Here is a 21,044-nt window from a genome sequence, read left to right as displayed (position 1 = left end):
AAAAAAAAAAAAAAAAAAAAAAGATTAACATCCGGCTCTACTTTGATTGGCTTAATTGCTTCGCCCTGTCATGTCAGTCAGTGCAGACCCAACAGAGCCAGCGCCCTGGGATTTCATCCGCATAGCCATGGTGATTGGTCCTGTCAGTGGATACTTTCATCAATACTACACCATGTACAATATGAAGACATCCATAGGATTCAGTAGTGTCACTTGTGGTGTACTTATCATATCAAGGTATTATAGAGCCATCATCAAGAATATTTACGTCAGAGGTCTGTTTGACTGATGTTTTTATTTTTCTCTTTTGAATATCCTCTTAGCATCATCCGTATCTTTTTCTGGTAAGTGTGTGTGCGTGAAGAATGTGTAAATATTTACTTTATTTGGTGATCAGCATGGCCGTCGTAGCCATCACAGCCACCGCCTTTCTTGTTGCATGGCTGGTGTCTTTTCTTTCTTTTGTTGGATGGTTTTGACAAAAAATAGCTGGCTGAGCGGAAGATATGCTTATGCAGAGATTATTAACTAATTCTTGGCACACCTGAATTGTTCATATACCATTCCATTTTTTTAAAATCCTTGGCGACCAACAAATACAAAACTTCAACACTTGTTTGGTTCATAACAGGATCGGAGACCCGTAAGTCCAAGGAGTCCAGAATGATAAAATGCAATGAGATTAGTTGACAGTCAAATCCAACTGACAATGCTTTCTTTCCTCTTTCAATACCCGGTATAACAAGATTCGACATAGCGCTGTTGTATCAGTCCATATTGATGACTGTTGTGCAACTTTTCCTCCTGGAACTCTGTGTACGGTACTACCCCTGGACAGTACAGTTGCCTACACCTATCACACATTCTCGCCCTCCCTCTCGTCCTTCCTCTCGCAATTCTCATAACAACAGCAACAACAGTTATACTATCCCAACGACAATGAGTCGTCAAGGATCTGACCACATCACTACCAGAGCTTCAAGGTATCATAGTCAAGGATGGTACAAGAAACATGCAATTTACTGGGGTACTCATTTTTGGAACTGGCCCACTATCTGGCCATATTATATCTTTCTTGCCTTCTTCACCTTGTTCGTCGGGCTGTCCCTCTTGATCATCGGGAAGACTGAATTTTATGTTGGCCTCTTGGGCCTTGCAGTAAGCATTATCTTTATCCTTTCCTTTTATTATTACATTGTTTATAACTGTATAATTTGGTCCGCATATTAACCTTTGTCGTCTTAATGTCCACAATTAGGCATTAGGGATCGAATCGACCGTACCAATGCCTCAAGCAATTCAAAACTATCAATCAAAATCAACTGCTGGGTTCTCGCCAGCGATTTTATTAATGTGGGTCGTCGGAGACTCATTTAAAACATATTACTATATTACCACAGGAGCCAAATATCAGTTTATTGGCTGTGGCATCATCCAACTTTGTGTCGATTGCGTCATAATTATCCAGACTATCATCTATTCAAAGTACTGGAAAGGTGCAGCCCGACGGCGGTATCATGCGTCTGCCGTAGAGGAAGGAAGGGGAGGAGGAAAAGGAAGAGGGAGAGGACTAGGACAACTGGGAGATTATTTTTTAACTGGCTGGCCTTGGTCTCAGGATCGTACCGGGAGTACGCAAGTGAATGATAGATCTAGCTCAGAGGCTTTGTTGGCAGGTAATGGCGAAGATGATGATGATAATGATGATGAGATCCTGCCTTACCGTCACCAGCCATCACATCATCATTAATAGTTATGACTACCATGACAATTCACCTAAAAAGCATTAACGCTTTGATATGTTTTTTTTTACTATCCTGATGTCCATAATGCAAATAAAAATAGTCCAATAATCGTAATATTTTTTTTTTTTTATTTTTTTTTTAATATATATAAATATACATGTATATAACAACTATTATGCGGCTCTATGTTGCTGACGACGGCAATAGCGATGGGGTAGTTGTTAGAGTTGATACTATTGCCATGTTCTGTTGCTTATATCGGTAAGTCAGGACTACATCGCTCCCTGTCTTCCAATAATGTGTGCGAACAGTCGCCAATGTCATCGTCGGTGATAGGACCTGGTCGTTACATAGGATTTCAAGCCAATTCTCTGGGCGCAGTGCCTCTTGCCTCCAAAACTCTTCTTCTTCTTCTTCTTGCTCTCCAGTCTTTGTAACGATTGAAACCGATGGACCCACACTTTGCGATTTATTCCCTGGTGGTGGAGGCTGGTCGGCACTACCAACGATAGCTGGTCCTCTCGCACTGGTTTCCGCCGCTTCGATTGATCGCGGAGGAAGTGGAGGCTGGTTAGTCTGTGTATGGCCACGCTGGAATGCAGCATCAACAACTACTGCTCTACTTGCTGGGTCGCTTATTGATACTGATATCGAAGCTCTTTTAGGGGGCGTCAATGCCAGCTTATCGACTACATGTGCCACAACCTTGCGTACTCTCAGCATCCGCGGTGCAGTCAATCTTGGATTGCCTCCTGGGAGCTCGCCCAACCGTCCAGAGCCTGGCAGCGATAGAGTAATATCCTGTTCATGATGTGGTCGTAGCACAAATGAAACCTTTGGCGTCTCTTTGACCGGTATCATGTTCTTCAAAAGCACTTCCAATAACCATGTAGGTATAACTTGCACTAGTGGTACATAGTCATATCCCAAAGAGCCTACAGTACCACGATACAAATCTACAGACGAAGAGGCTTCCCGCGACTGCTCAGAAATAATTACTGGGATATGTGCAGGGATAGGGACCGTTGGGCAATCTAGATGCGTAAGCGGAGTGAACGGTGGATGTGGGGGGCGCATACTGATAGCGGGATTCGGGAGCTGCTGTACAGGACTGGGGATAGACTCGATTGAATGTGACGATGTAGTGTCAGAGGTTGCTTGATCATCTTCGTTAACTTTAGTTCCACCTAATCCAGCCGATCCTCCGGGTGTTGGTGTTCCGTCTATGACAGTAGTCCTTGGTGACGATGCTGTAGAGGTCGAAGTTCCTGTCCCAACTCCTGCTCCGCTGGCCGATGTGGAAGCAGTAGCAGATGTTGTGATCGCCGGGAATGGCGATGGGTGTTCTGGAATAGAAGGACTGTTGGGGGCTTTGGAGACACCGCCGCTCATCGGGATAGCAATGGTTCCCACACTCTTCTTAGATGACATCGACCGCCCATTTTCAAACTTTTGCTCTGAACTAGGCGTCCTCGTAAGCTTCTTAACAGAGTGCTTCAGACGGCCCATGAACCCATTACTGGAGCTCGCGGCCGTACTCGTTGTCGAGGATATTGATAATGGGGTCGAAGGAACAGATGATGAGGCTGTATGCGATCCTAGCGCGCTCAATTTCCCTCCAGAGCTAGTGGGCGCAACATTGGTGGAAGCTGTAGCTGCTGCTGCTGCAGTAGTACCCGTAGTTGGCGCTACGGACACTGAGCCTTCCCTAGAAGAGCTTGGTGAGCTGCCTGCTACAGTTGCTAAAGAATCCTGATGAGGTGATGAATTATTAGCTTTGGAGTTATCACTGGAGATGGTTGGAAGCTCCGAAGATGCGAGGGGTTCCTTCAATGCTTCGGGCGTAGTGTTGATGACAGGTGGCCGGCTTCCATCGCTTGCAACCGCTGGCAGGTCAGACTTCTTTGTGTCATATCCACCGCTTTCAACGCCTTTCTCATTCAATGCTGTTGTAGAGACGGACAGCTGAGTGGCTGAGTCATTCGGATGCTGAATACGATAAGTCTCCTTTTCATATGCCTCAATATGCACTGGCACATAGTTATCAAACAGATTTTTCAGTACCCATTTACCAATGACAACTACAGATAAAAAAAAGCGAAAGCAAGTTAGTAAAAAATAAGGTTCACGATATGAATAGCAGCAACCCTGGCTGTGGGAAGGCCGCAGCATAGCAGCATACTTCTCTGGTCTTCTGGTCGCTCGGGGTCAGGTATTTCTTCGATTTCATCGACATATACCTCTGCGTCAAAGCAGCGGCCTTCATCCAAATGAACTGTCAATGCTCCTATGCGTGTGTCAATTGTGCACCATGTTGGCACAGACTCGATCGTGTTGAGCTCATTCACAACATCATCCAATTTACGTCCAGGAAATGTATCCAATTGAATGCACTGATGTAGTTCGAAGAGGAAAAAAAAGGCTGCTGGATGATGAGTAAGTTATATAGGCACATGTGGCCAAAACTTGGCGTATGAAGTTTTTTCTTTTTTTTTTCTCTCTTAACCTTGATGATATCCCAGAGCGCCACTTCGCCACATTTATCCTCAGTTACAACCATACGACGGTTGTTCAAAAGCGTGTGTTTGATTAATCCATGCTCTCCTTCAATCACATTCTCTGGATCTTCAAATATGGGTGCGATAAGGCCCTCATCATCCTCAGAGCTATGCTGGCTTTGCTTATCGCGATGACTAACAAAGAGTGATCCTAATGATGCTGCAGAATAGACGGTTGAAGTCGGATAGTAGTGCTCTGGAATTAGATCCGTAAATGTTGATTCATTGAGGTTCATCTTAAGCAAATTGGCCGGTACAATAGACGCAATCATTTCTGGCGCACGGTTAGCACGCGTAGGAATGTCAGGCCACTGGAAAACACTGCTTGATGAGGTTGCAGTCCAGATCCGTGCATTATCATGCGCCACCAACTATGTCCATTACACGAAAAGGTTAAAGCTATGGCGGGGTAACATTTTTTTTTTTTTTTTTTTTTTTTTACATAAGAGCCCTTTTACTTCTCTGAACAACTTACTCTAGCAACACCAGTTTCGGCTTTGCAGATGACAACACACTGTCCAGGATCTTCATCCTCAAAATCGCTGTGATGCTGAGGATTGTAGCGATTGATTTCCGTCTTGGTGACTATGCCATCCTTTCCACCGCCGTAGAAAGTAGCCAATTGAGGGTGGTCCGAGTATAGTGACCAAACAGAATCCGAGTGCATGGTGAATGTGGTAATGCATCTCTGAGCTGTCAAAGACCATAGCTTGATAGTAGTATCGGAGGATGCAGATAATATCTAAACCATCAAAAATAAATGGTTTAAACGATATAGAACATAGTAATAGTTCTTCCCCAGCCTTCTAAACAATCTTGTTGAAAAAAAAATAAATAAAATAAAATAAAAGGGTTCGAAATAAATTTTATTTGCTATTACCGTATCTCCGCTCTCACTAATTAGGAGTGCACGAATGTTGTCAGTGTGGCCAGCAAACTTAGTAATCCGCTGTCCTGATCTTGGATCCCAGACCCTAATGATCTATACAGTCACCGATACAAAGCATTGTGTAAGAATAAAGAGGCGTAGGCATAAGGAAATGGAAGAAATTAGAAATGCATACCTTCTCAGGCGAACCAGTTGCCAGCACCGTTCCAATGGGATTGCAAGCAAGCGCATAAATGGATGCCTTTGACGAAGTCTCAGGAATGGCTCCTAAACGCGTTCAGCAGAAATCACATAAAAAGAGAGAAGAAAAGAAGTGCCTTATAGTTTTTTTTATGTCGACATGATGTATTTTGCTATTCCACACCACATCATTGTACTTGCTCTACGACAATACGTCGTATGCATGTGCTTTGATGTATCACTTCATTGGTTGTATTTTATTTTTCCTTACCAAGAGAAATGAATTGCGTACTCCGACTTTCTTTGATATCCCAGATATTAACAGTCTTGTCTAATCCTCCACTTGCAACCCATCCCGGCCCTGAAGCATAAGCTAATGTCTTCACATAATCCCCGTGTGTTCCAATGATGTGTGCTGCTGTTGGATTATGTGAGTGTGGCCGGACTAGCTTAACAGTCCTATCAGATGAGGCCGAGACCACTACAAGTTGAGGGCAAAAATAAGTATAAAATTAGGATACCCATGCAGTATTCACCATTGTCTGAGATGTGTGAGTTTGCTCTTTTTTCTTAAAAAAAAAAAAAATGCTCGCTTACAGGTCTCTCCATTGTGACATAGAACAATATCATTCACCCAGTCCGTATGATGATTGAACGACTGACGAAAGGTCGAAGGCGGAAGTCCCTACAATCGTACCATAGCGTATCATATCAATGAAATAAAAGAAGAAAAAAAATAATCAGTCAAATATCAAACCAGAATTTTTGACGATGTCATGTCTGAAAGCCGTCCACATTCCCATTGCTACTTTCGAGTCAAACTCACCTTGGGCTGTTCTGGAGTTTCACCAGGTATATCACGGGGAATAGGCGACTAAATACAGTAAAACATAAAATACATATATTAGGATTGACTATTTTAAGTTGTATTTAAATCCAAGTTACTCTAGGAACACAATTCAGATACATTCACAGCATGAGCTTTTCTTTATGCCCGTGAGAAATCACAGCAACACCAAAATAATACTAAGATGCCCCGATGTGTAGACATTAATGTACTTGATGTACCTCAAAATGCAAATCCCAGGCAGCAATCATGCCATCACGTCCTCCAGTGTATAGAATGCCTCCTGGGACATAATGCCTTGAAGAATGTCGACGTCGTTCCTTAGCAGTGACAATGTTTGTGGTAAGAGAGGATGGTTGAATAGGTGTAGTAGGGGTGGTTGTATCAAGGGCAAGTGCATTAACACCCAAGAGATGAGCATTCCTGTTCTCGTCTTTGCGGAGCACATACGAGATGCGTTGAGTGACAGCTGGCCGTTGGTACATGAATGGGGAGAAGGAGGAAGAGAGAGGGAGAGAAAGAGAGAGAGAGAGAGGATGGGGTAGGGAAGTAAGGAAGGGTAGGACAAAGACAACGAGAGAAGAGAGGGAGAGAAAGAAAGGATGAGCGAGTAACTGAATAATGAACTAGAGGCAATGAACAGATGAGATGTGTGCAACGCCACAATTCAATTGAATTAATTAAATTTTTTGTAGACAAACATTCACCATTTCCAAATGATGCTGATAACCCTGTTGCTGTTGTGTGTGTTTCGTAGCTCTTGTTAGAAAAAACCTAATCATGGAGGTCAAGAGTAAGGCCCTAAAAGGAAGGACGCATATGAATAGATTAATATCCTGAGGAAACCGAGGCTAGCAGCAGCTAGTAACATTTAAAAAGGTGGTATGTGTTAACGAACTAAAAAAGAAGTTAAAACAGATAAAACTCTTTCCAAAGTGATGATGTACTCTCTCGCAACATGAGACTACTTCGGATATTTAGATCAAATCCAGTCCTTACATTACATCTGCATGGTGCACTCATAGAGCACAACGCAATCGTGGTCCATAATGACCATATGCAGTCAAGACCTCTCATTTACTGTTTTCTTTTTGCTGTTGCTGACTATTCAAACCAGTCTCAATAGAGTAGCACGAGCCCATCAGTTGATCAGCGGACAGAGTGGGCAAGTCATAATATCGCTTCTATCCAGGCTTCTCCCGTCTTTCAAAATGAAAGAAAGATACAGTTGGAACTTGATAAAATCGAACTCAACGCGACCACGCTTTGAGCGCGTTTACATTAATTAAAATGTGGCTTTTGAAAAACAAACAAAGGGCGCGTAAATATTAAAAAAAAAAAAAAAAAAAAAAAACCAGGTACACACAACCTGGGTCATAGCCTGTTTTATCACCATTGTTTGTTTTACTCATCCCTCCCACTCTTTTGAATAGTATTGAACTGGTCTATTACTGGCTCATTCCTCGCTGTTCAATTATTTATCCTTGAGAAAGTTACATCATGGATTCAATCGACCTCAACTCAGAAAATGACATTGCGGGCAGAATGGAAGCTGCTTCATTAGCAGATACTCCTAGACCAGTACCAGAGACAGTCGCAACTCCTCGATATGTCCCATTTGAGCCTATCCGGCAGATCGCAAAGGTCAAGGATGAGACCGCTGAGAAGATCCGAATGGATTTTGAGGATTTTATTGAAAGGTGGAGTGCTGAAGCCTAATATCAAGGATGGAGCGAATCATTCATGTTCGCCGATACAATAATAGAGGCTAAATTTGCCACCTGTCTGTCTCTCACCATCCTTCCTTGGACATGTAGATTTGACCCGAGTATATTGCAGGATCAGGATCCGACGAGATCTTCACAAGTCAGCAATACTCCATATTTAGCCCAGCTCAAAATGCTGAGTAACTATGAAGGTCATACGCTCTTTGTTGACTATCAAGATCTTTTAAGTTATAACCCTGTCTTAGCTGGAGCAATTGAGGATCAATATTATCGGTAAGGCTTACCATACCATATCGGCTTGCTCTGACAAGGATTTTTTTTTTTTTTAGAAAAAAAAACATAAAAAAAAAAAATAAAATAAAAAAAAAAGACTAAAAAACGACATTGGCTCTTTACACATTGCCATTAGTTTCCAATCCTACCTCAGGCGAGCAATCCAAAACTTGATCTGGAAATATAACCCTGCATATGCGTATATGAACACCACTCAAGGAGAAAACGCCACTGCTCGTCCCTCAGGATCGATGTCTCGAGAGTTCAATGTAGCCTTTCACAACGTACCTGCGCAGGAAGGCATTCGTGATCTTAGGATGAATCGGCTCGGGAAGTTAATGAGTATCTCTGGAACTGTGACGCGGACTAGTGAAGTCAGGCCTGAATTAGTTTATGGTACATTTACGTGTAAAGATTGCGGCAATGTGATGCATAACATTGAACAGCAATTCAAATATACCGAGGTATAAATACTTGACTTTCGTTTCTATGTCTGTCACTGTCGCGCTTATTATCGCTATGCATTCATTTCATCGAAACTCCTCTCAGCTTATTTATATATCGATATAACTTGTTGATCATCAAACAAAATAGCCATTGATGTGCCAGAGTCCAACTTGCGGAAACCGTACCAACTGGGAACTGAACATTGAGCAGTCCAAATTTATTGATTGGCAGCGCGTTCGTATACAGGAAAATCCAAACGAAATTCCTACCGGCAGTATGCCAAGAACGTAAGATCTTTGACGCACCAGATGTTTTGGTGTTTTAGAATCAATTTGAGATCTGGAATATAAATGCTTTTCTTGGAAAATATGAGCTAAACGACTTAAACCCTCTTTTCTCGTGGTAGCATGGATGTTATTCTACGGGGTGAAGTCGTTGAGAAGGCCAAGGCTGGAGACAAAGCACGTTTCACCGGAATGCTGATTGTTGTACCTGATGTGGGCCAGCTGCGCGGTGCTGGTACAAGTACTCAGACTGAGCGTGAAACACATGATCGCAATCGCGGAAAGGATGGCTTTTCAAACCAAGGAATCACAGGGTTGAAAGCTTTGGGCGTCGGAGATCTGACCTACAAACTGGCCTTTCTTGGAGGAATGGTTCAAGCCAGTGACTCAAAGGTAAAAAAAAAAAAAAGTCTTATTTATTACATGTTGGGAACATATTTGTAGGACAATATGAGAACTCAACTGTCGCTTACCTATTTATTACTGCTATTATTGTTCTTATTTTGTTCGAAAAGGGTGATATTTCGGATCGAGAACCTCAAGATCATGACGAAGAACGTCAAAAGTTCTTGGACTCGCTGAGACAGGAAGAGATTGATGAGTTGAGGGATATGGTTAATATGGAAGGTCAGATTTACAACAAGCTAGCACTCAGCATCGCACCCGCTGTTTTTGGTCACCACACTGTCAAACAAGGATTGCTGCTACAAATGATGGGAGGTGTTCACAAGGTTACACCCGAAGGGATCAACCTTCGTGGAGATATCAATGTTTGCATTGTTGGTGATCCTTCCACTAGCAAGAGTCAGTTCCTCAAGTAAGCTTTATTGTGTCCTGTAGCCCTGAGACTTTTTTCGACTCAACTAAAGCTAACCCTCAACCGGCATTGTCCTTTGTAGGTATGTCTGTGGATTCTTGCCAAGGACAGTCTATACATCTGGAAAGGCATCATCCGCTGCAGGTCTTACAGCAACGGTTGTCAAGGATGAAGAAACTGGAGAATTCACTATCGAAGCTGGCGCACTTATGTTGGCCGATAACGTAGGTTTTTGTACTTACATTATCAATCTAGAGGGAAAAAAGGTTTCTTTAACTAGCGACCATGACCATTCATTCACTAATGTTTTTGGTGTTTATGCAGGGCATTTGTGCTATCGATGAGTTTGACAAGATGGATTTGAAGGATCAGGTTGCAATTCATGAAGCCATGGAACAGCAGACCATCTCCATTGCTAAAGCTGGTATCCAGGCCACTTTGAATGCCAGGACATCCATCCTTGCTGCAGCAAACCCTGTCAACGGTAGATACAATAAGAAGCTCACATTACGGGTAAGTAGTATCAATGGCAGCTGTGTATCTGTATCGCTTAATCTGCATTAACAAATTAAAAAAAAAAATTCACACATGATCTCAACTGACTTTTACCAATAGCAAAATGTTGCCATGTCGCCCCCTATCATGTCACGCTTTGACTTGTTCTTTGTTGTCTTGGATGAGTGCGATGAGACTACAGATTACCAAATTGCTCGCCACATTGTTAATGTCCACAGGTATCGCGATGAGGCCCTCCAACCCCAATATAGCACAGAGCAAGTACAGCGTTACATTCAGTATGCCAGAACGTTTAAACCCAAGGTATATCTTTTTTTATATAATAAAAGGGTTTGTATATCTTAATATAATATCATGTTTAAACGGCAAAATACTATCATTTTTAGCTATCACCAGAGGCAATGCGATTGTTATCGGAAAAATATCGCGACTTACGCCAAATGGACTCTCAAGGTAGTGGCAAGAACTCTTACAGGATCACTGTCCGTCAGCTTGAGAGCATGATTCGTCTCTCAGAGGCCTTGGCCCGTGTTCATTGTACAGATATCGTAAGTGGCCTTGATCGATGAATGACTTTTATTATTGCTACTTTTGGGTTTGGTCAAAAGTCTTGTAAAAATAAAAAATTGTATTAATAGTGTCTCTAAAAATATACCTCTTCGGGCATAAACTAATAGATTACAGAGGACTTTGTAAAAGAGGCCAGCCGTCTTTTGCACTCGTCTATCCTGACCGTTGAGAAGGACAGAATTGATTTAGAGGAAGAAGAAGGTTTTGGAGATGACATAGAAACTAACGAAAAGGAATTTGAAGAGATGGTGCAGAACATGGAAGTTGAGCAACCAGCTCAGCAGGATCGCCTCCGTCGCATGGATTATGATGAATTTGAACGGGCAAAGGAGTTCTTGGTCAGCGAAGTACGCCGTCAACAAGAAGGTAAGGATTATAAGAACTGGTAACAATGCTTGATTAGTTCAGGTATCTGTATTGTTCTGCTGGTATCCTCAATGATGTTCACTCTTTATTCCCTTGATATACAGGTGGCATCCGTCGTGACGACCTCGTAACGTGGTACCTGACTCAGCGAGAACAGGAGATTATCGAGAACCAGCAGGATATAGCTGTAGAGGAGCAGATTGTCCGTAAGGTTATTCGCCGACTCATGAAGAAGGACCAGGTCTTTTTGGCTATCGATGATGGATCCTCAACTGAGCCTGGTATTTCAGCAGCTGATAGTGATAACCCTTTATTAGTCATTCACCCAAGCTACATCTCTCCTGAAGAATTGTAAAAAGAGAAAAAGAAAAATATACAAAAAAAGGAAAATATACAAAAAAGAAATACATTATTGTGTTTACATGCTTTGACGAAATCTAACGAATCTATAATAAAATACAGTTGAAGAAATAAATAATAATAATAATAATAATAATAATAATAATAATAAAAACAACGCAAAAAAATGGAAATCTAATGTACTAAGAGCTGTCACTGCCGGAGATAGACAAAATGTTACTCTTTCCTTTCTTTCTTCTCTTTCTTCTCTTTCTTCTCTTTCTTCTTGAACCCAAAGGAAAACCGAGCTCTGAGTCTTTGGCCGATTGTCATTTTACGCTTGGGTGTCGCTTCTTCCTTCGTGGTTGTCGAGGATTCAGTGTCCACATGAATCGTGTTCATACTCATGGTGGTGTTCGAGCTTACTATGCTCTCGCCTATGTTAGCTCCGATACCTAAAGAGGATTCACTTTGTATCGCAGGCCTAATGCCATTGTCGTGTCTTAAGAACTGAGGCTCTATAGGTTCATGGGATGGTGATGCAATACTACTGGAGTATGCAGATGGTGCATTTACAGACATTGGCAGGGTACTGGCAGCCATGACGGCAGCGAGGATACTGTCTGGTCCAGAAGGAATACTATAGGTAGACGGCTCACGGATCCGAAGATGACCACTACGCCCACTTCTAGTTTCCTGGAATGGGACCGTCCGACTAAACCTATTTGACCGAGAATCAGACTCTGAAACAACGTTGTTGAATGCATAAGGCATAGGCGCGGGAAACATTAATTCACTCAGTCGAGGGGGTGGCGGGTTAATTTGGCTGTTTTCAGTATCCTCGTATGGACCAATAGCTTCAGCAAGTAATATTTGACGACGACGAAGAGGAATGGTTAGAGGATGTTCCTGCCCCTGCTTCTGCTCCCCCTCCTGCTTTTGTTCTTGCTGTTGCTTTTGATATTGAGGCCATCTAAGCAATGGACTGACTATTGTAGGCGGTCGAATGGGCGGTGCGAACTCGTCATTCCAAGTCGAACGTGAATGATAATGTTGGTTTTTCAAGGAAAATAGGTCTTTTAAACTTGGCTCCGCCACTGATAAGCTCTGATGAGTATTAATTTTCGCCAGAGCCAGCAATTCCACAGCGGGCGGAAGAGAGATGTTTTGTCCTGACCCCGAAGCCAGCTGCGATCGTTGAGTAGACTCAAGTTCGAGCTCAAGCCCAGACTTAGGTTGGGATTCAGGCTTGGGTTCAGGTTGGGGTTCAGGCTTGAGTTCAGGTTGAGGTTCAGGTTGAGGTTCAGGTTGGAGTTCAGGTTGGGGTTCAAGCTCGGATCCAGGCTCGGGTCCAGGCTCGAGTTCAGGTTGAGGCACACCTGACGGCTTTATGGCGTCCTGGTTCTGATCAAATGAATCTGATCTGGGATGAAGAGGATAACGACGAATCGGGCGTGTAGGGAAACGGGAGGATGAGAGGCGAGGAATCAGACTAGGAGAAGACAGGACTGAAGACCGGGGTAACGACGAGGAAGAAGACGGAGGAAATGATCTCGAGACATGACGCGACAGTGAGCGAGAGAACCGTGGGATAGTCGAGTGGGGAGGCCGAGCGGGAGGAGAAGAGCGTGACGATTCATTGAAGGGTACGTAAACATGGTAACTGAGTGGATGTGAGTGTAGAATCCTGTCCTTTGGGGTCGAATAATGAGCAGTGATACGGTCTTGCACAGATGAGAGTGATGACCGTATTATATGCTGTTGATTGTGCTGGGGTTGCTTTGGTTGTTGTGAAGGTATCCGCTGTTGGTGATGTTGACGATGATATAGTGGCTCATGCCTCTGTTGCCTCTGTTGTTCCTGCTGCGAGGGGGAGGAAGCATCGAATTCCAGAGCAGATGCATCACCAGGCACGGCAACGACTGAAGTCCCGCTTTGCGTATGCGTGTCATTGAAGGATTTTGTATTTAATCCATCTTTCTGACTCAAAGCTTCATTATGTGACCATGGTCTACTTTCCCTCCAAGGCTTGATAACATTAAGCGAGGATGAGGATAATGAATCTCCACATGGAGGTAGTTCTGACGGGATAAAGCTTGGGAGCGAAGAAGCTGAAATAGATATAGTTTGGGTTGACCGACGATGACCACGGCGGAATGGTGTGGGTTGCACAGACTGAATTCTAGAGAAGGATGGACTGTTACCAGATTCAAGATCTGTCAGTACCACGACTTGCTCTTCCGTGCGAAAGACTGGGACTGGAGACGGATTTATGGAGATGTCTCTATGGGACTCTGAAGGCAGGGGTGATGCATTTGTGTGAGAACCAGATGCCATTTCCACAAGGAGTGTGAACATTGAAGAAGACGGCTGAATAAGTGTAGGCAGTAGGGTTAAGGTTGCATGAGGATCAATGACAATGGTGATGGGGACCGAAGGAAGGGAACAAGAAGGCATGAAAGAGGCACAAGGCTGTTGAAGGTGATATGAAAGCCTACCTGCTCTTGTTGTCTCCAAATGGCTAGCATAGCCCAGGACTTGGTCTGACGCAGGTCTTAATCTGGCTGACCTCGATACGGGCAAGGATTGTGTCTGCATCTGATCGCCATTCTTGAAAAGCCGTTGCTCTTGCGTTATGGTATGTACATAGGGAGTACAGCTGAGGCTATAACGACCATCATTGTTATCATTTCGGACCAAACTACCTGGATCGCCCACTCTGTGAAGATGGTTTCGATCGTTAAGAGGTGAAGAGAGATATGCTTTGCTTATATCTAATCTTGTCTCTCGATCTCTGATACTACCATTATCATTGTCACTATCCCCAACATTACTGCTGTTATGACTGAAAATTCCAGTAGATGAGGATATTTCAATAATGAACGCGTCGTCACTGTTGTCCTGTAAGCCTGTATGTGAAAGCTTCTGTGTCTGAAGATGTTCATCGGACAATAACACATTGCTACTATGCACGCTTTGTAGCTCCTGTTGCTGAGGCTGTAGTAGTTGATGTTGTTGTAGTAATGATGTTCCTTTTGGTTGCTGTTGTTGCTGTAGAGGGGGTGATATGTAGTCATTACTAGGACGACTCAAAGACGTAGATGTGCCTTGATGTGATAGCCTCTCCTGATCCTCATCGCTGTCATCATCGTCATCCTCGCTATTTTTCTTGACCTGGCTAGTTTCAGGACGCTTTGTCGGATTGGTGGACATGGACTGTTTATTTTCAAAAAGAAAGGAAAAGAAAGGAAAAAAATTATTACAATGTACAAAGAAGAAAAAAAAGGGGGGGGGGCGAGGCGGAGGAGAGAGAAGAGAGAAGAGAGAAGAGAAGGAAGGAAGGAAGAGAAAGATTAAAAAGAAGTTTACAACCACACTAAAAGAAAAGAGAAAGAAAGAAAGAAAGAAAAAAAAGAGCTGTGCTTTGTTCTTTTTCCCCTTTTCTTTTCTTTCAAAGACAGAAGGAACAACAACAGGATGTAATGCATGATAACGGGTGACGGGAATGGTTGCGAAGACGATCAATGCCAAGGTGGTTCCTGAAAATTTTTTTTTTTTTTTTTTTTGTTGAATACAAGACTTGCATATCCCTCAATCTTCTTTCTTCCTTCCCTCTACTCATTTTTCTCCCACACACATGCATGTAGATATTGTATATACCATGGCTCATATTCAGTTATTCTCTTCTCCCTCCGCTCCTTCTTCCTCCCTTTTTCCTTTTACAAGATCCAAAGACAGAAATTATATCTATTCGATGAGATATATTTAAGATCATTCGATTATTTTGATCGGCATATTTTAATAGAAAAGAGCATAACGGCTGCATGGATTGCAACCACACGACATTTAATTCCTTCACTCTCTTCCTCTCTCCTTTTTTTTTATTAATTTTGATTTGTTTAGATCTGACTAAGTTTAACGATTTTTATCAATGCGATCATATTGTCGTGAGGCTTCGCGCTTGGAGCCGGAAGAGCAACCTTTACCTGCTGGCCCGAGGAAAAGGTCCTCGTTACAACCAACTACTATACAGTATGACCGAATTCAACAGACATCATTTCATATTTCATCTTGTAATAAAATTGACCCTTGAATGAGTCGTAAGGAGGACATTTGGCTTGAAGGTTTTGTTTCCATTTACGGAAATTAAAAGAAGGACCATAAAGTACTTCTCTACCTGGATTGTCTCCTCCTAATCCAACATTTTTAATCACTCCTTCCGTAAAAATCACCCAGCGTCGTCGATCGTACCGAACATCGCCCTCCAAATCCCCTTATATTCTGCCATATCCTAATAATGATTTAGAACTTATGACAACCAATAACTTACTGTTTGCAAAGAAATCCAACCATATTTCATCTGCTGCATTTTCTTTCAATATCTGGTCACCACAGATGAAGGTACCCACACAATTTGGCTTGCCTGGACCGATGCCACAAAATGATGTTGTCACTAATTCACCAAGGACCAACGATCTGCATGTCCATAGCACCTCTGAAAACTCATTTGCCAAGAATCTATTCGAGGGCTTCCACGGATATTTGGTACCAATTGCAAACATCGAATGTAATCACATGGATTCAATCTCCATACGTTCGTAGTATATTGGATATAGTGTATAGATCTTGCCCAGCAGAAGTTTCGATGATGGAGGAACTGTTTGTGATATGGCTCAAACTTTTTGTATTTCCCGACAACCATATTCATTTACATGTATGAAATTTTCCACACACATGTACTTCATTTCTACAGTACCACGTGTGGCTCCACAAAAGGTGGACCATCGCTAGGAACAGTGCGATTTCGTCACCAAAAGAAGATTGAGGACAGAAAGTTTGCCTTGGGTGGCAATTTTATTCGGTGGTCCCATTATTATCTGAATGTATCCTTTTTCCAAAGCCATTGTGTCGTTGTCGTCGCCAAAGTGAATCTCCAGAAGGTTTGTCTCCATTATACTGGTGCTCGGGGATATATTTAATTTTTATTCAGCCAGAGTACTAGACTAAACTAATTTCGAATCGTAAAACCCTGTTACGATTGTAAATACTATATGCTCCAGCAGTTTACTAGAATGAGTCCGGATAGCAATCCTAATTTCCTAAGCAAGTTCCGATTGTGGTATGGACAAAGAGATATCGTCAATGACTTTTGCCAATTGAACATTGAGAATGGCGTGACATCGACCGCCAGAAATCTCTTTTGCGATATCCTGAGTTATTACTGAAAACCTTTTTGTTGTAGAGTATATAGCCATTCAAAGGGGTGAATATTTTTCATACTCCGTTTCCCCTTTATTAATGAACTACGGCTTTACCGCACACTACAAAGCCTTGACTCTGAGGGTTTTTGCTATGGCTATTACACTGATTTATGGCCAATTTCTAAAGAGACCTTATGCAAGTGAGGTGCTCAGTCATCCTCACAATTGCCGACAAAGCGCATTGCAATAGGAGTAGATAGTCAACCTCGTCTTGTATTCAACTAACTGTAAATATTATTGAGTTCCTCCTCGACTTTGATTTCTGTACTCATTCTCTCGACCGCTGATCCCGTCTTTTAATTCTATTCTGATTATGATTCTGATTTCTAATTCCGATTCTGATTCTGATTGATTTTTCAGAATCTTGGAAAATAGTTTGTTCTAACGAGAATGCTTATATCAACAAGATCCTTTGTGGAGATTAACAATAAGTCCTGTTTGCCGTCATCCTGCGTTCGTACTCAAATCCGCTGGCGATAATGATTTTGGATATCCTCTCAATGCACAGTTGAAATGGGATCAATACCCGTAACAGTGATGTTGGCTGTGTCTGCTATCACGATAAATCTCTGCAACATGTGTCAGGCTGAAACGGACATGAGTAGATTTTCCATCCCAAATTTGAATTAAAAAAAATAATATTCAATGAAATTGTTTTGGCTATTTTTCTGATGTTGAAGAAAATGATGGAAATGAAACAAAGGTGATCTCAACCATGCACTGTCCAAATTGCACTTTTTGCACGTCATGTGAAAATTAAGCCACATTAGTATAGTGGCAATAATTTTCGATGGTGGTTGGAGTTGCCTCGTCGCCCCAGAAGTGAGCGTCATTGGAAATTAATTCTTACACGACCTTTGATTGACATTCTGTTCAATCCAGACCCTCATTGACATGACTTCTGTAATGTTTGGATACAACACCAACAACATGTGTACTGATTTCTCATGTTCGCAATACGATTTTGCACCGATCCGACTAACAATGTACCTTTCTCCTTTTCTTCTGACTTCTTGTTCAGAGACCCAATAGCGCTGGAAGCAGCAGTAATAGCAGTAATACTGGCAATAATATGGAGGCAATGATGCAATTCTTTCAAGGACTTGACTCTATTCTGGAGCCAAAGATCTATGATCTAATCCCGACTTTTATTAAAGAAGGTGGTCAACCACTTATGCTTGTCAACGCCTTGTCCAACAGCTATGTTGGTATGCCAGAGATGTGCAACTTGATGTCAGGCTGGGCGCGAGAATTTGATCTTGACCCTGCAGAGATAATGCAAGAGGTCCTTAAAGAGCAGCTCATGGAGCGTTTTGACCCTGAAAGTGTGGACAAAGATTTCATGTCAGGTTCTGTATGTATCTTTTTTATTTATTTTTTTATTTTTTATTTTTTTTTTTCGGCGGCACAAATGGCCATGCTCATCAATTATCTCTCTACCTTTTATGGTCTGTTTCTAGGGAACTCCAGACTGGTTGTTGGTCATGATTCAGCATACTTTCTGGAGATCTGTCATTTATGAACTCTCAGAGAAACATCAAAAATGCGCGCTACTCAATTTCGCAATTCAGGTATATCATTTTGGCCTGTATCTTGCTCAAAGCTCATCAGCGATTCCAAGCATTGTAAAGAATCTAATGACCCTCACTATCCGTATCTATTGATGTATATACAATAGCGTATTTCAGATGCAGGATACCAAGGAGAAATCTCTCGCGTAGCAACAGCATCGACGTTTGTGAATGTGTTCTCTGGAGTTTTGCTAGACTCTCTGGACAAGCTTAGAGATGAAGACGATGTTGGACTCTCAGATCGGTTGCCGGATCTGGTGGTAAGAACCATGTGTATTTAAACTACAGTTTACGATAGTGATATAGGTATATAAACTCCTTACAGTGGCCCATATTTGAATTGTTTTTATGGTTTCTTAGAAAGTCTGTTGCCAAAGCGAACACACGTACTTGTATACGCAGGTCCTACTCTTTCGTCTGATGAAAACAGATAGAGGACTACCTCTAAAGCGAATATCAAAAGAACTCGAATCAGGCGTACTAGAAAAGTTCAATAAGTAAGCTGTAGTATCAATGGCAACGACAAATCGACAATATAATTACTGAAAAAAAAAAAAAAAAAAAAAAAAAAAGACTAATGTACCTGTCTTGCTCTATATTTTATCTGCACCATCTCGCGACATCTCAGGCCTCCGTTAGTGTCGATATTGAGAATGTTGCTCGCAGGCGCGTCATCAGCCGTAGCAAGCGCCATTTCAGCTATTCTTCAATCACGCATTCCTTCTCCTGGGGACGTAATGCTGGTATGTCTTCTTCTTTTTTTTTTTTTTGCTTTATTCCACCCCCTTTCTCTTTTCCTTTCTGTATTTCTGTTTATTCTCAGCATTAACTATTATATAAATGATGCTTGGATTTTTTTCTTTATTCTTTCCTTTTTACTACTGTTTCAGTTACACAGAGCATACACGAGTGATGACCCACCATCTGCGTACTTTCTACGCGATCCTGATTTTTTTGGTAAGACTTTTTTTAAGATGATATAATGGCTTGATGACACATATACTGACAACTCTTTTTTTTTTTTTTTTTTTTTTTTTTTTTTTTCATTTGTAGAAATCATGTTGTCCTCAATTTTTGTCCCAAGCTTTAAAGGTGGTATTGTCAAACAAGATCATAAGGAAAAGTACCTTTGGCTGATGGCCTATGCAGCCAGCGTACATGAGGAAGAAGAAGTGATTGTGGATAAATCGGAAGTTCAGCCAACATATGAGGCTTTAAGTGCTTTAGAGGATACGCTATCTAAACGAACTGCAGGGACAGACTTGACCCCTATTTTAGGGAATCTTTTAGTTGCCATTGAGTATGCGTTCAATTTTTTTTTCCTCTCTCTCCTGCCTTTACAATGATAATCACGCATTCACAGAATATGGACAAAACATGGAATAGTATCCGGTTGACATTATCGATGTTTCTTATTCATCCTTTATTGTAATTAATCTCGTGTCATCTCTCTAGGACGCCGGTCGCCTCCATGGCATTACTCTATTGGATTCAATTTGTAATTAAAGAGACAAGCTACATCGAAACTTATTTTAGAAGCCATGAGGTGCCTGTTCCTTTGTTACTGCTTGAAGAGGTGGGTGTAACAAAGTGATGTTAACTAACCTCTTGTTTTTATATATATAACGATCTAAAGCATCCATTATTATATCTTTCTGTTCCACAGATGGCTTTTAAACATCCTCTACAGCAGGCCCCAGTGTTTGCCACGTTAGTTGACTTTTTTGAGGCGCCTCTAGAGCTGAACCCTGAAATTATGGTAATGCTAATTTACTCGGAACATGTCCTTCAAAAAAACTAAAGGCACGTTTTCGTGTGATCATCTTGTTGAGCCTCCAAATAATTAAAAACAACGCTTTTTTTTTTTTTATTCCTTATGATAGATGACCTATCGGAAATCCATTTTGGACAGGATGATCTATCTTGCTCAGTTGAATTATGTTATGCCAGTACTAGACTATATTCAAGTGCATGCTCGTAAAATGGACCAATCGCTTTCGATGCATTTTGTAAAAAGGGTGCTTGAAATGGTCCGTGGTCCTTATTCTAAAAAGTTTATTGAGGGAATGATCCTTATGATCCAAGAGATTGTGGAGGTCATCAGAAAAACGGACGTTGAACCCATTGTTCGAGCATGGATTGGTAATATAGGGAACTTGAAGAGTGATATTACTGTTTAGTTTGCAATACGCCTTTGCTCTCTCAGCTGCTTCCATGGTTCTGCTATAAAAGTGACCCGAGCTGTGTGATAGAATGATCCTCCCTAATAAGGGATGGAAAGGTTGCTGTATGAAAGTTGATAGAGATGCTTACTTTTTTTTTTTTTTTTTTTTTTTTTTTTAATGCAGAAGAGGTCGAGGTGCAGACACCACCAACGCCACATGAACCAGGGATGCCATCTGGTACATCAGATATCGGATGGAACACAATCCAAGAATTGAGAAGAAGACTTGACGAGACTCGTCGATAATAAAGTCACTATAAACTGCATTGATCAGTGTGTTATCTTTGTGACCAACATTGCAGAACAAATAGACTCATGCAATGTATCCACGCATGCTACAAAGTACATTATACATACTTTAACTCCTAATGCCTGTGTATGTACAACCTCTTTTCCAAAGAAATCAAAAAATCAAACTACAAGGGCTCGA

General features: G+C 41.8%; 5 protein-coding genes across 5 annotated transcripts; 3 read left to right on the top strand and 2 right to left on the bottom strand.

The window, feature by feature from the left end:
* Positions 1-19: 19 nt before the first annotated feature.
* Positions 20-1,844, top strand: BCR41DRAFT_353659 (hypothetical protein). The gene is made up of 5 exons (XM_022024199.1): positions 20-237; positions 324-344; positions 632-643; positions 747-1,158; positions 1,259-1,844. Exons 1-5 carry the CDS (start codon positions 71-73, stop codon positions 1,748-1,750), a joined length of 1,104 nt encoding a protein of 367 aa, XP_021881540.1. The 5' UTR covers positions 20-70; the 3' UTR covers positions 1,751-1,844.
* A 60-nt stretch (positions 1,845-1,904) lies between these two features.
* On the bottom strand, positions 1,905-6,844 carry BCR41DRAFT_353656 (hypothetical protein). The gene is made up of 10 exons (XM_022024198.1): positions 6,441-6,844; positions 6,199-6,246; positions 5,970-6,057; positions 5,644-5,853; positions 5,368-5,459; positions 5,184-5,285; positions 4,779-5,045; positions 4,252-4,674; positions 3,928-4,138; positions 1,905-3,826 (listed from the first exon to the last, which is right to left on the bottom strand). Exons 1-10 carry the CDS (start codon positions 6,702-6,704, stop codon positions 1,929-1,931), a joined length of 3,603 nt encoding a protein of 1,200 aa, XP_021881539.1. The 5' UTR covers positions 6,705-6,844; the 3' UTR covers positions 1,905-1,928.
* Positions 6,845-7,582: 738 nt separating this feature from the next.
* BCR41DRAFT_353655 (DNA replication licensing factor mcm6) lies at positions 7,583-11,683 on the top strand. The gene is made up of 12 exons (XM_022024197.1): positions 7,583-7,919; positions 8,037-8,219; positions 8,356-8,683; positions 8,814-8,953; positions 9,073-9,343; positions 9,466-9,767; positions 9,850-9,991; positions 10,092-10,280; positions 10,383-10,586; positions 10,670-10,831; positions 10,961-11,219; positions 11,324-11,683. The coding sequence occupies exons 1-12, from the start codon at positions 7,720-7,722 to the stop codon at positions 11,572-11,574; spliced, it is 2,631 nt and encodes an 876-aa protein (XP_021881538.1). The 5' UTR covers positions 7,583-7,719; the 3' UTR covers positions 11,575-11,683.
* A 112-nt stretch (positions 11,684-11,795) lies between these two features.
* On the bottom strand, positions 11,796-14,771 carry BCR41DRAFT_422190 (hypothetical protein; the record flags this gene model as incomplete). Its single annotated transcript, XM_022030116.1, has 1 exon — positions 11,796-14,771. The coding sequence occupies one exon, from the start codon at positions 14,769-14,771 to the stop codon at positions 11,796-11,798; it is 2,976 nt and encodes a 991-aa protein (XP_021881537.1).
* Positions 14,772-17,635: 2,864 nt separating this feature from the next.
* On the top strand, positions 17,636-20,879 carry BCR41DRAFT_386539 (TH1 protein). Its single transcript, XM_022027803.1, has 12 exons — positions 17,636-17,722; positions 17,841-18,173; positions 18,280-18,390; positions 18,498-18,650; positions 18,751-18,887; positions 19,019-19,133; positions 19,281-19,347; positions 19,444-19,690; positions 19,846-19,966; positions 20,057-20,149; positions 20,274-20,532; positions 20,739-20,879. Exons 1-12 carry the CDS (start codon positions 17,714-17,716, stop codon positions 20,858-20,860), a joined length of 1,767 nt encoding a protein of 588 aa, XP_021881536.1. The 5' UTR covers positions 17,636-17,713; the 3' UTR covers positions 20,861-20,879.
* Positions 20,880-21,044: the final 165 nt, after the last annotated feature.

The sequence above is a fragment of the Lobosporangium transversale genome (assembly GCF_002105155.1).
Source record: "Lobosporangium transversale strain NRRL 3116 chromosome Unknown BCR41scaffold_18, whole genome shotgun sequence".
In the NCBI taxonomy this organism is placed as follows: domain Eukaryota; kingdom Fungi; phylum Mortierellomycota; class Mortierellomycetes; order Mortierellales; family Mortierellaceae; genus Lobosporangium; species Lobosporangium transversale.
The sequence above is the reverse complement of the archived record's forward strand: the minus strand, read 5'-3'. Positions and strand labels throughout refer to the sequence as shown.

What these genes read in the sequence shown, in the direction of transcription:
- BCR41DRAFT_386539 (XM_022027803.1), top strand. An exon ending in AAGATTTCATGTCAGGTTCT is followed by an intron (nt 18,174 to 18,279) that starts GTATGTATCTTT and finishes GTCTGTTTCTAG; the next exon opens with GGAACTCCAGACTGGTTGTT. An exon ending in ATCGGTTGCCGGATCTGGTG is followed by an intron (nt 18,651 to 18,750) that starts GTAAGAACCATG and finishes ATGGTTTCTTAG; the next exon opens with AAAGTCTGTTGCCAAAGCGA.
- BCR41DRAFT_353656 (XM_022024198.1), bottom strand. Translation starts at nt 6,704, where the DNA reads ATGTACCAACGGCCAGCTGTCACTCAACGCATCTCGTATGTGCTCCGC. An exon ending in AAACTCCAGAACAGCCCAAG is followed by an intron (nt 6,058 to 6,198) that starts GTGAGTTTGACT and finishes GTACGATTGTAG; the next exon opens with GGACTTCCGCCTTCGACCTT. An exon ending in ATGTCACAATGGAGAGACCT is followed by an intron (nt 5,854 to 5,969) that starts GTAAGCGAGCAT and finishes CTCAACTTGTAG; the next exon opens with TGGTCTCGGCCTCATCTGAT.
- BCR41DRAFT_353655 (XM_022024197.1), top strand. Translation starts at nt 7,720, where the DNA reads ATGGATTCAATCGACCTCAACTCAGAAAATGACATTGCGGGCAGAATG. An exon ending in TTTGAGGATTTTATTGAAAG is followed by an intron (nt 7,920 to 8,036) that starts GTGGAGTGCTGA and finishes TTGGACATGTAG; the next exon opens with ATTTGACCCGAGTATATTGC. An exon ending in CCAGAACGTTTAAACCCAAG is followed by an intron (nt 10,587 to 10,669) that starts GTATATCTTTTT and finishes TATCATTTTTAG; the next exon opens with CTATCACCAGAGGCAATGCG.
- BCR41DRAFT_353659 (XM_022024199.1), top strand. Translation starts at nt 71, where the DNA reads ATGTCAGTCAGTGCAGACCCAACAGAGCCAGCGCCCTGGGATTTCATC. An exon ending in GGTGTACTTATCATATCAAG is followed by an intron (nt 238 to 323) that starts GTATTATAGAGC and finishes ATATCCTCTTAG; the next exon opens with CATCATCCGTATCTTTTTCT. An exon ending in TTGGCCTCTTGGGCCTTGCA is followed by an intron (nt 1,159 to 1,258) that starts GTAAGCATTATC and finishes GTCCACAATTAG; the next exon opens with GCATTAGGGATCGAATCGAC.